General features: G+C 42.8%; 1 protein-coding gene across 1 annotated transcript in view; it reads left to right on the forward strand.

Annotated features, from left to right (window-relative positions):
• tomm70a (translocase of outer mitochondrial membrane 70 homolog A (S. cerevisiae)) overlaps nucleotides 1-11,477 on the forward strand; it is a 62,867-nt gene extending 51,390 nt beyond the window's left edge. Inside the window, exon 12 of the mRNA XM_072513487.1 lies at nucleotides 10,187-11,477. Coding sequence (XP_072369588.1) covers nucleotides 10,187-10,340 — 154 coding nt within the window. The 3' untranslated portion in view covers nucleotides 10,341-11,477. The remainder of the gene's footprint in view (nucleotides 1-10,186) is intronic.
• The last annotated feature ends 1,971 nt before the right edge of the window (nucleotides 11,478-13,448 follow it).

Consider the following 13,448-nt stretch of genomic DNA (forward strand, 5'->3'; position numbering starts at 1 on the left):
CCAGAGCAGCAGAAACAGGCAACGTCACTCAAAAGGAGGTTACTGGAGAAGAGACAATGAAGTAACCCATAGATAACATTTATTTGCTTGTAAAATCAGTGAAAGCAAAAACTGAACAATTTAAGGCTCGAAAGAAACAAAAAACACGTAATAGAATGTGTTAAAAAATAAAATTAAATCCATTTTTTCAAGTTTCAATTGCTACCAATGTACATATACATCACTGAAAATAAGTCTACTAAAATAAGTAGTCTCGTCAAGAAATAATAGGGACTTGTAAGAAGACCACTGCAATAATTGTGGGAGATTTCATTCTTTGTTATTTAGATTGAGTGAATCAAATTGGCCAAGTTAGCCAGGAGGAGTGTATTTCTCAGAACAATGTGTTCTGTAACCAACCAGGGAACAGGTTACAGGTAATATGAAATGAGACCAAATTAATTGATCACCCCATAGTAAAGGATCTTCTGGGTAAGAACAATCGTAAAATGTAAAATTTCACGTTGAGAGTGAGATCTTTGGGTGTGAAACTAGTGTCTTAAAGAAAATTACAAGGGTATGAAGACACCGTTGGCTAAAGTGCACTTGGAAAATAGGTTAAAAGGTAAAATGGCAGAGAAGCAGTGGCAGACATTGAATCCATTATTACGGAGAAAATGCTAGAATCCATTATTGAGGTAGTCGCAGGAAATTTAGAAAATAATAATGCAGACAGCATCATAGTTTTGTGGAAGGAAAATAGTTTTTGACAAATTTATTAGAGTCCTAGAGACGGCATCTTATGGTGGAACCAGATGAGTGGGCGCTTGAGGATATAATGGTAAAGGAGAGCCAGTACATGTAGTGTATTTGGATTGCCAAAAGGTCTTTGATTAAGGTGGCATGTAAAATTTTACTGCAGAGGATATAAGCTTAGTTATTAATGGTGATATATTATCATGAATAGAGGATATATTGAGTACATTAGATGGGTCGTTTTTTGTACAATGTGTGCAGGAGGGTTTCCTGACACAATATGTTGACAGGCCAACAAGAGGAGAGGCCACATTGGATTTGGTTTTTGGTAATGAACCAGGCCAGGTGTTCGATTTGGAGGTAGGTGAGCACTTTGGGGACAGTGACCACAATTCGGTGATGTTTATGTTAGTGATGGAAAGGGATCAGTATACCCCGCAGGGCAAGAGTTATAGCTGGGGGAAGGGCAATTATGATGCCATTAGACATGACTTGGAGGGGATAGGTTGGAGAAGTAGGCTGCAAGTGTTGGGTACACTGGATATGTGGAGCTTGTTTAAGGAGCAGCTACTGCGTGTTCTTGATAAGTACGTACCAGTCAGGCAGGGAGGAAGGCGTCGAGCGAGGGAACCGTGGTTTACCAAAGAAGTGGAATCTCTTGTTAAGAGGAAGAAGGAGGCCTATGTGAAGATGAGGAGTGAAGTTTCAGTTGGGGCGCTTGATAGTTACAAGGTAGCGAGGAAGGATCTAAAGAGAGAGCTAAGACGAGCAAGGAGGGGACATGAGAAGTATTTGGCAGGTAGGATCAAGGAAAACCCAAAAGCTTTCTATAGGTATGTCAGGAATAAAAGAATGACTAGGGTAAGAGAAGGGCCAGTCAAGGGCAGGGATGGGAAGTTGTGTGTGGAGTCTGAAGAGATAGGCGAGATACTAAATGAATATTTTTCGCCCGTATTCACTCAGGAAAAAGATAATGTTGTGGAGGAGAATGCTGAGACCCAGGCTATTAGAATAGATGGCATTGAGGTATGTAGGGAAGAGGTGTTGGCAATTCTGGACAGGCTGAAAATAGATAAGTCCCCGGGGCCTGATGGGATTTATCCTAGGATTCTCTGGGAAGCCAGGGAAGAGATTGCTGGGCCTTTGGCTTTGATTTTTATGTCATCATTGGCTACAGGAATAGTGCCAGAGGACTGGAGGATAGCAAATGTGGTCCCTTTGTTCAAGAAGGGGAGTAGAGACAACCCTGGCAACTATAGACCGGTGAGCCTCACGTCTGTTGTGGGTAAAGTCGGAGGGGATTGTAAGAGACAAGATTTATAATCATCTAGATAGGAATAATATGATTAGGGATAGTCAGCATGGCTTTGTGAAGGGTAGGTCATGCCTCACAAACCTTATCGAGTTCTTTGAGAAGGTGACTGAACAGGTAGACGAGGGTAGAGCAGTTGATGTGGTGTATGTGGATTTCAGTAAAGCGTTTGATAAGGTTCCCCACGGTAGGCTATTGCATAAAATATGGAGGCTGGGGATTGTAGGTGATTTAGAGATGTGGATCAGAAATTGGCTAGCTGAAAAAAGACAGAGGGTGGTGGTTGATGGGAAATGTTCAGAATGGAGTTCAGTTACAAGTGGCGTACCACACGGATCTGTTCTGGGGCCGTTGCTGTTTGTCATTTTTATCAATGACCTAGAGGAGGGCGCAGAAGCGTGGGTGAGTAAATTTGCAGGCGACACTAAAGTCGGTGGTGTTGTCGACAGTGCGGAAGGATGTAGCAGGTTACAGAGGGACATAGATAAGCTGCAGAGCTGGGCTGAGAGGTGGCAAATGGAGTTTAATGTAGAGAAGTGTGAGGTGATTCACTTTGGAAGGAATAACAGGAATGCAGAATATTTGGCTAATGGTAAAGTTCTTGGAAGTGTGGATGAGCAGAGGGATCTAGGTGTCCATGTACATAGATCCCTGAAAGTTGCCACCCAGGTTGATAGGGTTGTGAAGAAGGCCTATGGAGTGTTGGCCTTTATTGGTAGAGGGATTGAGTTCCGGAGTCATGAGGTCATGTTGCAGCTGTACAAAACTCTGGTACGGCCGCATTTGGAGTATTGCGTACAGTTCTGGTCACCGCATTATAGGAAGGACGTGGAAGCTTTGGAGCGGGTGCAGAGGAGATTTACCAGGATGTTGCCTGGTATGGAGGGAAAATCTTATGAGGAAAGGCTGATGGACTTGAGGTTGTTTTCGTTAGAGAGAAGAAGGTTAAGAGGAGACTTAATAGAGGCATACAAAATGATCAGGGGGTTAGATAGGGTGGACAGTGAGAGCCTTCTCCCGTGGATGGAAATGGCTAGCACGAGGGGACATAGCCTTAAACTGAGGGCTAATAGATATAGGACAAACTGAGGGCTAATAGATATAGGACAGAGGTCAGAGGTAGGTTCTTTACGCAAAGAGTGGTGAGGCCGTGGAATGCCCTACCTGCAACAGTTGTGAACTCGCCAACATTGAGGGCATTTAAAAGTTTATTGGATAAGCATATGGATGATAATGGCATAGTGTGGGTTAGATGGCTTTTGTTTTTTGACTTCCTTTGTCGGTGCAACATCGTGGGCCGAAGGGCCTGTACTGCGCTGTATCGTTCTATGTTCTATGTATCCTTCAGGACACAGCTGGCTCATTCAGTATTTGTACCCCCAATTCATACTGTGATAGATATTGAGGTTCCCCTCCCAGAGTATATGGTGTCCTCTTGTTACTCTGAATCCTTCAACATGGAAGAGTGTGAATCTAGCAGTTGAGGGAAGGCTTGTATTGGTTTTCAGCAGGAGGTTTCCTTTCCCAAGATGGCATCAGAGCGCATGACGTCCAAAGCCAATGTTGAGGACTCCAAGGCCACTCCTTCCTAACTGTACACTATTGTGCTGCCACCTCTGTTGGGTCTATCTTGTCGTAAGACCAGGCATACCCATTGGTGGTTATAAAGGAGTTGGGGAAATTGGCTATAAGATATTATTCAGTGAGTCATGGTGAGCTAAGTCAGGCTGTTGCTCGTCCAGTCTGTCGAACAGCTATCCCTATTTTTGCACAAGCCCAGAGATGTTATCGCTGAGACTTTACAGGGTTAACTTGGCAGGTTGTGCTTGCGTAATTTAGGATTTCCTGACCTTGAATGGTTGATGAATCTTGCTTGTCTACTTCTGACTAAGCAACCAAAGGAGGGAAAGCTATTTCCCTGTAAAGAACAGAACAGCTCTCACTAGGGGGGGATCACTCTTCCAGGTCTTGAACAGTTAAACAGATTTCAGTTACGTTCTAGTGGGAGATTTTTCAGGTAGATAGCTCAAAACTAAACTTGTTGCTTGGGACATCCTAAAAAAGCGTCTAGGATTTTAAGCTTGTGGTAGTATGTATTGGGGGTCATGTGGGACTGGAAGCCCTAATGTCATTGGCTGACAGATCCCGGGTACTGGTTGGCCGTTGACCTCATACTCCGCCCTGAAGGCGAAGTATAAGAAGCCGGTGCCTTCCCCCGCAGGCCAGTTTACTATCGGGCTGCTGGGGAACAGACACGCTTAATAAAGCCTCATCGACTTCACTCTATTTGTCTCACGGAGTCTTTGTGCGCCACAAAGCTTACTCAATGTAACAAATACACAGTTTATAGTTCTTAGTGGTGTTTTATTACGAAACATTTTACAGAGTTAGAGTCTTCAAATTGTAAATCTGCTAACAATTCATTATTATCTGCTAGCAGTTCTCATTATTAAGAGAAAGATATATTTAAACATGGAAATCCAAAAGTATCTCTACCTAATACATCTCTAAAAGAGTAATAGACACATACAAAAGTCTGAAGACTTTTTGACGAACAGACTGGGAACAAGATTCAGACTCCCAGTAATAATTTCTAATAATAATAAATAATATAATAATCTTCATTGACACAAGTAGGCATACATTAACACTGCAATGAAGTTACTGTGAAAAGCCCCTAGTCGTCACATTCCCGTGCCTGTTCGGGTACACAGAGGGAGAATTCAGAATGTCCAATTCACCTAACAAGCACATCTTTCGGGACTTGTGGGAGGAAACTGGAGCACCCGGAGGAAACCCACGCAGACACGGGGAGAACGCGCAGACTCTGCACAGGCAGTGACCGAAGCCGGGAATTGAACCTGGGGCCCTGGTGCTAACCACTGTGCTACCATGCTGCCCACTGTGCTACCATGTTTCCCCCCTTGGAGAACTACAGGAAAGGAGTGTCAGCGAATCCGTTCCTTGTAGATATTTTTCTTCCTGTTTAATAGCCCAACCCGTAATGAGCAGTTACCTCATAGTTAAGCAGCGATGTTTGCAGTTTCACTTAATCTTATTGACAGACTGTCTTTAAAAGTCGTTTAATGTTTCTTTTAATATTGGTTTGAGTGTCAAACGTTTTAACATAAGGTCGGTCAGCAGGTCATTCTAAGAGTGACTTCACTTTGTTATCTCTTCTGTCAAGAATTTAAATATGTAGTTGGACAGAGAGTTCCATTAAGGAGTGTCACTATTCTTGTTTATCTTTTATGTGGCCTCTTTCATTCAGCTGTAGTTAGGTAATTCAAAGGGATTTGACTTCTGTCAAACCCCAAGGACTTTTTAACGTAGGTTTTTCATATGACTGTTTTTTCGAGGCAACTTAATTAGTCTGAGAGTGAGGTACGTGTCCTTTTCAATATGTCTAATGGATTCTGAAAAGATTCTTGTGTTATAGTGATTTTGCTCTATTTGGTTCAAACACACTGCATCAGTTTTAACTCCTGATTCTACAAAAGCTTTTTTATTTTAATCTTGAGTCCTGTGGCCAGTGCAGTGTGTTATCCAACACATTTGTCATTTCCACTGTCTAGATTGATGCCACTTGGCTTTATTCTCTTTTGACTTTTCTGTAGCAGTTTGCTGCCACTTTGTAGCTTGCTAGGCTGTTTCAGAGGGCACTTGAGAGTCAACCACATTGCTGTGGGTCTAGATTCACACGTAGGCTAGACTGGGTAAGGATGGCAGATTTATTTTCCTGAAGGACATTAGTGAATCCAGACAAGTATTTTATGGCAATCCATTAGTTTCCTGAAGATAATTACTAATATTAGGCTTGTAGATTATTAATTAATTGAATTTAACTTCTCCGGCTTTTGTGGTGATATCTGAACTCTTCTGGAATATTGGTGCAGAATTACTGGCACAGTAATCTTGCTGCTGTGCTACTGTCCCCATAGTTACCTTATTCAATGGATGAGCAGGTTAAAGGGCCATACAGCTCCTGCTCCTATTTATTTTGCTATAAAGAAGTGCTTCTATTTACATGACAAGGATTATTCCAGAATATAGGGGTTCGAAGATGAACAATATAATCAATGTTGAGAGTCAATGATGATGTTAGCGCAGAAGAACACAAGTCAATCTCGGAGGTTGAGAGTTTAAATTTAAAAATTAAGAATTCTCAAATGAGACTAGAAGAAATGTTTTATTGCCCCACCCCGCAGAATGTGGATTTATGACCAAAAGCAATTGTTGATATATTGACCAATCCCTTCAAGAAATAGCTGATAAAGACAGGAGTGGGAAAAACTGAAGGAAACGGGGGTGACTATAGGGAAAAAAGGTTCACTTATGCAACACTATCACACAAGGTTAAAATCATAAGATTAGAAGAAATAGGAGGAGTGGCCCATTTGGCCCATCAAGCCTGCTCCACCATTCAACAAGATCGGGCTGATCTGATTGTGCCCTTCACTCTGCTGCCTGTTCCTCATGACACATTGTCGATCAGAAATGTGTCTAAATCAACCTTGAGTATATTCAGTGACCCTGCCTCCACTGCTGCTTGTGGAAGAGAATTCCAAAGACTAATGATGCTCAAGAAGAAATTCCTCATTTCTGTCTTAAATGAGAGATGTCTTATTTTTGAACTGTGCCTCCTCGTTCTAGATTTCCCATGTGAGAAAACATCCTCTCTAGTTCTAGATGCCCAGTCAGGGCATCTACTCTGTCAAGCGCCTGAAGAATTTTAGATTTCAATGAGATCACCTTTGTCTTCAAAACGCTGAGACTACCAGCTCCATCTCTCCCCAATCCTCTTCTCGGAGTCAATTAAGTAAACCTACGTCGCACTTACCTAAGGCAGATAAATCCTCTGCAGGTAGAGACCAAAACTGTACACAATACTCTAGGTGTGGTTTCACCAAGGCCTTGTATAATTGTAGTGGGCATTATTTACTCACAAATCCCTTTGTAGCAAAGGCTATCATACCATTTGCTTTCCTAATTGCTCGATACACTTGTATTAACACTGATTCTTGGATAGGTATGCACAGGTCACTCTGAATATCAATAGCACTGCTGCCTCCCACAGTGCCAGGGACCAAAGTTCAATTCCAATCTTGAGTGACTGTCGGGTTTGCACATTCTCTCTCTCTCTCTCTCTCTCTCTCTCTCTCTCTCTCTCTCTCTCTCTCTCTCCCCCCCCCCCCCCCCCCCCCCCCACATGTCTGCGTGGGTTTCCTCCGGGTGCTCCAGTTTCCTCTCAGTCCAAAGATGTGCAGGTTAGGTGGACTGGCCATTCCAAATTTCCCTTAGTGTCCAACGGTTAGGTGGGGTTACAGGGATAGGGTGGGGTACGGGTCTAGGTAGCTCTTTTGAAGGTATAGACATGGGCCAAATGGCCTCCTTCGGCACTAGCGATACGATGATTTCCAGTCTTGTCGTTCAAAAATATTCCGCTTTTCTATTTTGAAAAAAATATTTTTATTCTCCATTTTCGCATTTTCTTCAGAAGGTACACCCCACCAACAAACGGTAAACGGTAACAAATACAATGTCAATCCCCTTATCAACAACAACGATCCCATCCTCCCACCACCTCCCAAACAATGGCCCGCATAACAATATAAGCATCAAATAAAACAAACCTTCCCAAGGTGGAAATGGAAAAAAAAAGGGAACATGAATCGCCAATGGTCACCATTGACATATACGGTCCACCCCCAACCCCCCCCCCCCCCCTAATATTCAATGTCATCCACTCCCCGAAAGAGTACCTTGAATGACATTAATGAATTGTAGACCTCATTCCCTTCCACTTTCTCTTGTAAACTACTCCCCTCAACCTCAGTTCCTTTCCCCCAACTTTTTACCCCGGCTAGACTCACCGAAACCTGTTCTACCAGGCTCCGATGGCCGCTGCCCCTCCCCCCACCTCACTCCCGTTCACTGGCCGGCTTAAACCGGCCAGCATGGAGGCCCCCGCCCGGGTCTCCTTCCCCCTTGCCCGGTCCCAGGAAAACCAAGAAATCCCCTTGAGCGCACAACCCCCACATATACACCCAAGCCCCAAAAACCATCACTGCAAATGAAAGTCCCATCTCTTCCCTTGTCCAAATATATACAGCGTTGACTCATTTAGTACATACACAAACACGCAGTGAAAAAATAAAGTTACACGAGGCTACATCGGTACATGACCATTTCTCAATTCTGCCGCAGTCCTTCTGCCTTCACAAACTTCTCCGCTGCTTCTGCCATCCCAAAATAAAAGTCCTTGGATTTGTAGGTCACCCTCAACTTAGCTGGATATGCTATGCCACACAGCACCTTGCTGATGTACAGTGCCTTCTTCACCTGGCTGAATGAAGCCTGCCTCCTCACCAGCTCCACTGTAAAGTCCTGGTATATGCATATACCAGCTCCAACACACTGCACCACCCGCTTCTGCTTTGCCCAGCACAGGACTTTCTCCTTCACACACAACCTGCAGAAACACAGAGTTACTACTCTTGGCTGCTCATTCGCCTTTGGTACAGGCCTCCACGACCGATGAGCCCGATTCAGTTCATATCGGGAGTGATCGTCTCCCTTCCCCAATAGTTTTGCCAACATCGTGACAAAATACTCCGTCGGCCTCGGGCCTTCCACCCCTTTGGGCAGACCCACAATCCTCAGATTCTGTTGCCTGGGTCTGTTTTCCAGGTCTTCCATTTTGGTTCGCAGACCCTTGTTGATCTCTATCACCCTCCGCAACTCCTTCCCCATCGAGGTTAGTTGATCACTGTTCTGCGATAATGCCTCTTCCACTTCCTTCCTTCTTGCTCCTGCACCTCCGCCGCTGCACTTGATACCGTTGCCCTCACTGGGGCAATCGCCTCCTCCACCAGCACTTTCAATACTGACCCCATCTCCTTCTTCATCGCTTCCATGTGTTTTGTGAACTTTTTTTCAAGTTCCATGGCCATCACCGTGGTCAATTCTTCTGCTGTGAGTGATGTGGCCTCCCCTGGTGCTCCAGCCTCTGCTTTCCTTACAGTTCCTGCGCTGACTTTTTCACTACCCGGCTGACTTTCATTAGCCCCCTTTTTCACGGCTGTTTTTCTCCCAAACTTGGACATTTCTCCTCCCTGTGCCTTACAGCCTTTTCAGCCTCCGTTGCCCCGGGACCGGGCGTTAAAACTCCGAAATTTCTATTCCCGAGCGGGAGCCCTCCAGTGTGTGGCTGCCTTCAGCCCGCTGTCACCGGAAGTCCCGCTTTTCTATTTTTTTTTACACTGTCCACATTTTTGCCTAATTGTTTACCTGGCTTAATCCTTTTGCAGCACCCTTGCATCTTGTCATCGTTTCCTTTCCGAATTGATATTGCATCATCAGCAAATCTGATGCATTACACTCATTCCCCTCATCTAATTCACCTAATTCATTGCTAGGGCCTCAGTTATTTGAAATAGTTGATCATTGCAGTACGCTGTTAATTCTAGTGGACCAACCTGAAAATAACTTGTTCATACTTACTCTCTCGTTCACTCTCTCCTGTCCCTAAACCAATCCCTAATTTATGCAAATATATTTCTGTACGTTCTTCTGTGGCACCTTATCGAATGCAAATACATTTGTTAAGATTTATTTCGATAATTCAGCCTAAAGAAACTTCAGATTTGTTGAGCACTATTTTCTTTCACCCATTGTGTTGACTCTGCCAATCATATTATGATAAAGTCTGTTTGCTGTGCCCCTAATATTTTCCCTACTACTGATGTCTGGGTAACTGGCCATCATTAGTTCCCTGTTTTCTTTCTCCATCTTGAATAGCATAGTTACTTTGGCTAGTTTCCTATCCACCGTGGGAGTGGAGGGTGGGGTGAGGGAGAGGTGCTGTTCTAGGATCTAGGGAATTCATTGTCTAACCACAAGCAGGCCTTTTTAAAAAAAAGAATATTAGTGTTTCAATTATTCCTTGATCTGTGTTAATGGAAATCCAGGAAGAAAATCGAACTGGTTATGATTTTCCCATTGACAAATTTAGATGACGTGATAGATGGGTTTTTAAGTGGATACACATCTTTCTTCAATGTTGTTTTTCAGAGCTGTACTATTTTTTTTCATAGCATTTGCACCTTAACTTAAATGTCTTTTAAAATCTGTTTACAGAGGAAATCTGGCTAAAGCTATCGAGATGTTTAGCAAGGCCATTAACCTGGCCAAGTCAGAAATGGAGATGGCTCACCTGTATTCGCTTTGTGATGCTGCATATGCACAGACGGAGGTTGCAAAAAAATATGGATTGAAGCCCCCAACACTCTAGATTTTAAAAATACAAAGTATTCCCATTGTTCTTCTGTTAATCCTGACAAATTTTATAAACTGTTGAATGCCACAGCAATCTTCGTGATATTCATTTATGTTTTCTCTATGGATACGTAAGCAGTTGGTGATGAATATGTGCAGAATAATTGCACTCGAATTGGTCTATCAAGTGAAATTAACCTTTTATGGCACTGAACAAAACCTTTTTTTTTACACTAACACAATCAGGCCACACAAACATCTTATGGTTATTTTCATATAGGATAATGCTTTTCTTAAAAACAAAACCTCCTGTACAGTACAAAATTGGCGCTCCCTTTAAAAGTAAAAGATGATCTAAATCACTAACTGCAGCAAATTAAACAAAATTGTGATTGCTCATAATTTTAGTTGTGTATGATGGGAATGGGCTTCAGTAAGTTTGTTTGCAATTATCTTTGCATTTTTAAATCTTACCTGTTCAAAATGTGTTCCATGCTATGTCAAATATTTAAAACAGTTCTGATGGTCCAAGTCAAAAGTGTATGATATATAGTTTGACGTGGTAGAGATGATGGTCTCTACATTCATAAAAAAACAATTCTGAGCTGAAAATGTCTTCTGCAAAGTGTGCATTTAAGCGTGTCCAGTGGGATATGGATGTACAGTAGAGCTCTGATAAAATTGATGTATCCAGTGAGAAGTTGTATGAGCAACATTAAAAAAATGTTTGGGTGTCTTTAAAAAGCAGGTGGTATGCTGACATGGAAAGAACCTGGGCTTCGCAGTGTTTTGCTGTTTACATAATTGATGCAAAAATTTGTGCCTGTAGAGACGGCACTGCATAGGCTGCCAATGTGGCCTAGAGACAGAAGCTTCTCCATTCCCATTTTAATGTATTCACGTGCAGGTCTGAGACAGTGAATTTTATTTTGATCTTGCTAAAGGTTATGTTTGGCCTAATTCATTTGATGTAGAAATGGAAAAGGCCCTTGATGGAAGCATGTGCTCTTCAGTAAAAGCATTGTGTTGCCAAGAACTGATGGCTGTTAAATACAATGTTGGAAAATGCACTGGAAAAAAGTTATTGAACTAATTTTTTGTAAATGACTGATAGTGTAAACTTGCGCAATAAATACTGCATTCAGAATGAAAATGGTTAGTGTGAGCGTTAAATGATATTCTAGGATACTTATCCACCCAATAAGTATTGCATTCAGAATGAAAATGGTTATCGTCAGCAATAAAACAAATCCATAAGCAATGGATGTAGACCTGTGACTGTCCTGACCCACAGCATGGATCTTCCTGTTGCAGGGCTGTGTATCTTCTCAAGATGGTACCAAATGAGTTGGTGCCAACATGAGTCAAAAGTCTGAAGCTTGGTTGATGTCAGCAGAATGATGATGGATGCTCTGACAAAGGACTCATCAGTAGCAGTGGGTGCCTGGGCAATAAATCAGCCTCAAATAGCATTTCCTATTCACAATTAAGTGTCAGTGCACTGAGATAAAATAAGAAATAAACTTGCTTGGACAAAATTCAGGAACAACATTTTAGTGCAAAACAATGACTACCTTTGTTCCCTAGACTACAGTATTTTCAAATATGGGCCATTTGAAAGAATGGGCAAAATCATACAGTATCTGTGCTGCAATAATTGCCTCGAGTTACTCAATTTTGTTTCAATCTTTAAGCTCAAAATCTACTTCCTACTTCTCTCTTCCTCCCTCTCCAAGCCATCCAATCTCCTACTCTGGCTTAGTTTGATCTATTGCAGGGGTTTTCAAATGCAGGGTCTCGACAGGCAGGTGAGCCGACTGCCGTGACCAACCTTTAAAAGTGCCCAGTAAGAAGTCTTTCAACACCAGGTTAAAATCCGACAGGTTTGTTTTGAATCACTAGCTTTCGGAGCGCAGCTCCTTCCTCAGGTGAATGAAGAGGTGGATTCAAGAAACATTTATATCGACAAAGTCAAAGATGCAATATGATACTTTGAATGCGAGTCTTTGCAGGTAATGAAGTCGTTACAGGTCGAGATGGAGCAGATTAAAGAGGTGCGCATTGTCTCAAGCCAGGACAGTTGGTAGGATTTTTTGAGCCCAGGCCAGATGGTGGGGGGGTGAATGTAATGCCACATGAATCCAAGGTCCCGGTTGAGGCCGTACTCGTGTGCGGAACTTGGCTTTAAGTTTAAAAATGCCGGCAGTGACGGACTTTTGGATTGCCAGCCGTCCTGTGCATGCGTGCTGGATCAAGCAGTGCGCAGGCCTGGAGTCCAGCAGGGTGCACAGCCTCCTGACATCAGCGTTCTATCTAGACCAGAATTTTTCAGAAAATGACCAGGACGTCCCACAGAGAGCAGGTTATGCCCGGTGCACTGACGTCACGTATTCCGGGCGTGAGAGAGTTGCTGACATAGGTACCACCATTACACATGAGAACACCACCCACCAGGTACACGGTACATACTTATGCGACTCGGCCAACGTTGTGTACCTCATACACTGCAGGAAAGGATGTCCCGATATTTTGAGCCAGATTTCTATTCTGGGGTTTTCCCATCCAGTTATAACACTAACTGGGATTGTCAACAATCTATTTTTTGATTGTTAGGAGCTGGACTAACACCATGAGTAGTGGGGCATTTACTGGTCAACAAAGCTCCAGTTGGATTACTCCCCAAAAGGGATATCTAGTCCTAAGGTTTTATTTGGGGGCCCAGTAAATATGTGTAACACTCAAAACTAGTGGCGTAGTCTCCTACCTCATCTTAACCCAATTTAAAAAGATACAGCAGTGCCAGATTTCACTGTGATGCATAGAAATTGAGGATTGTCCTGAGATGTCATGGCTTGATTTGTCTAGTTCAAGCTCTTCATTGGCAAACTCTCAAGCTTCATTTTAGGCGACAGCGAAATCTTGATATACTGGAATGTATGAACTGTTTTCTATATTAGAGAACAGAGGGCATAAGATTTGGACATTGCTGGAATTGTTTAACAAAAGCAAAATACTGCAAATGCTAGAAATCTGAAATAAAAACAAAATGTCAGAGATGCTCTGTCAGAATGCATTTGAGAAACAGTTAAATGTTTCAGCCCAATGACCCTTCAGAATAGATGAG

Source organism: Scyliorhinus torazame, chromosome 8 (genome assembly GCF_047496885.1).
Source record: "Scyliorhinus torazame isolate Kashiwa2021f chromosome 8, sScyTor2.1, whole genome shotgun sequence".
NCBI lineage: Eukaryota > Metazoa > Chordata > Chondrichthyes > Carcharhiniformes > Scyliorhinidae > Scyliorhinus > Scyliorhinus torazame.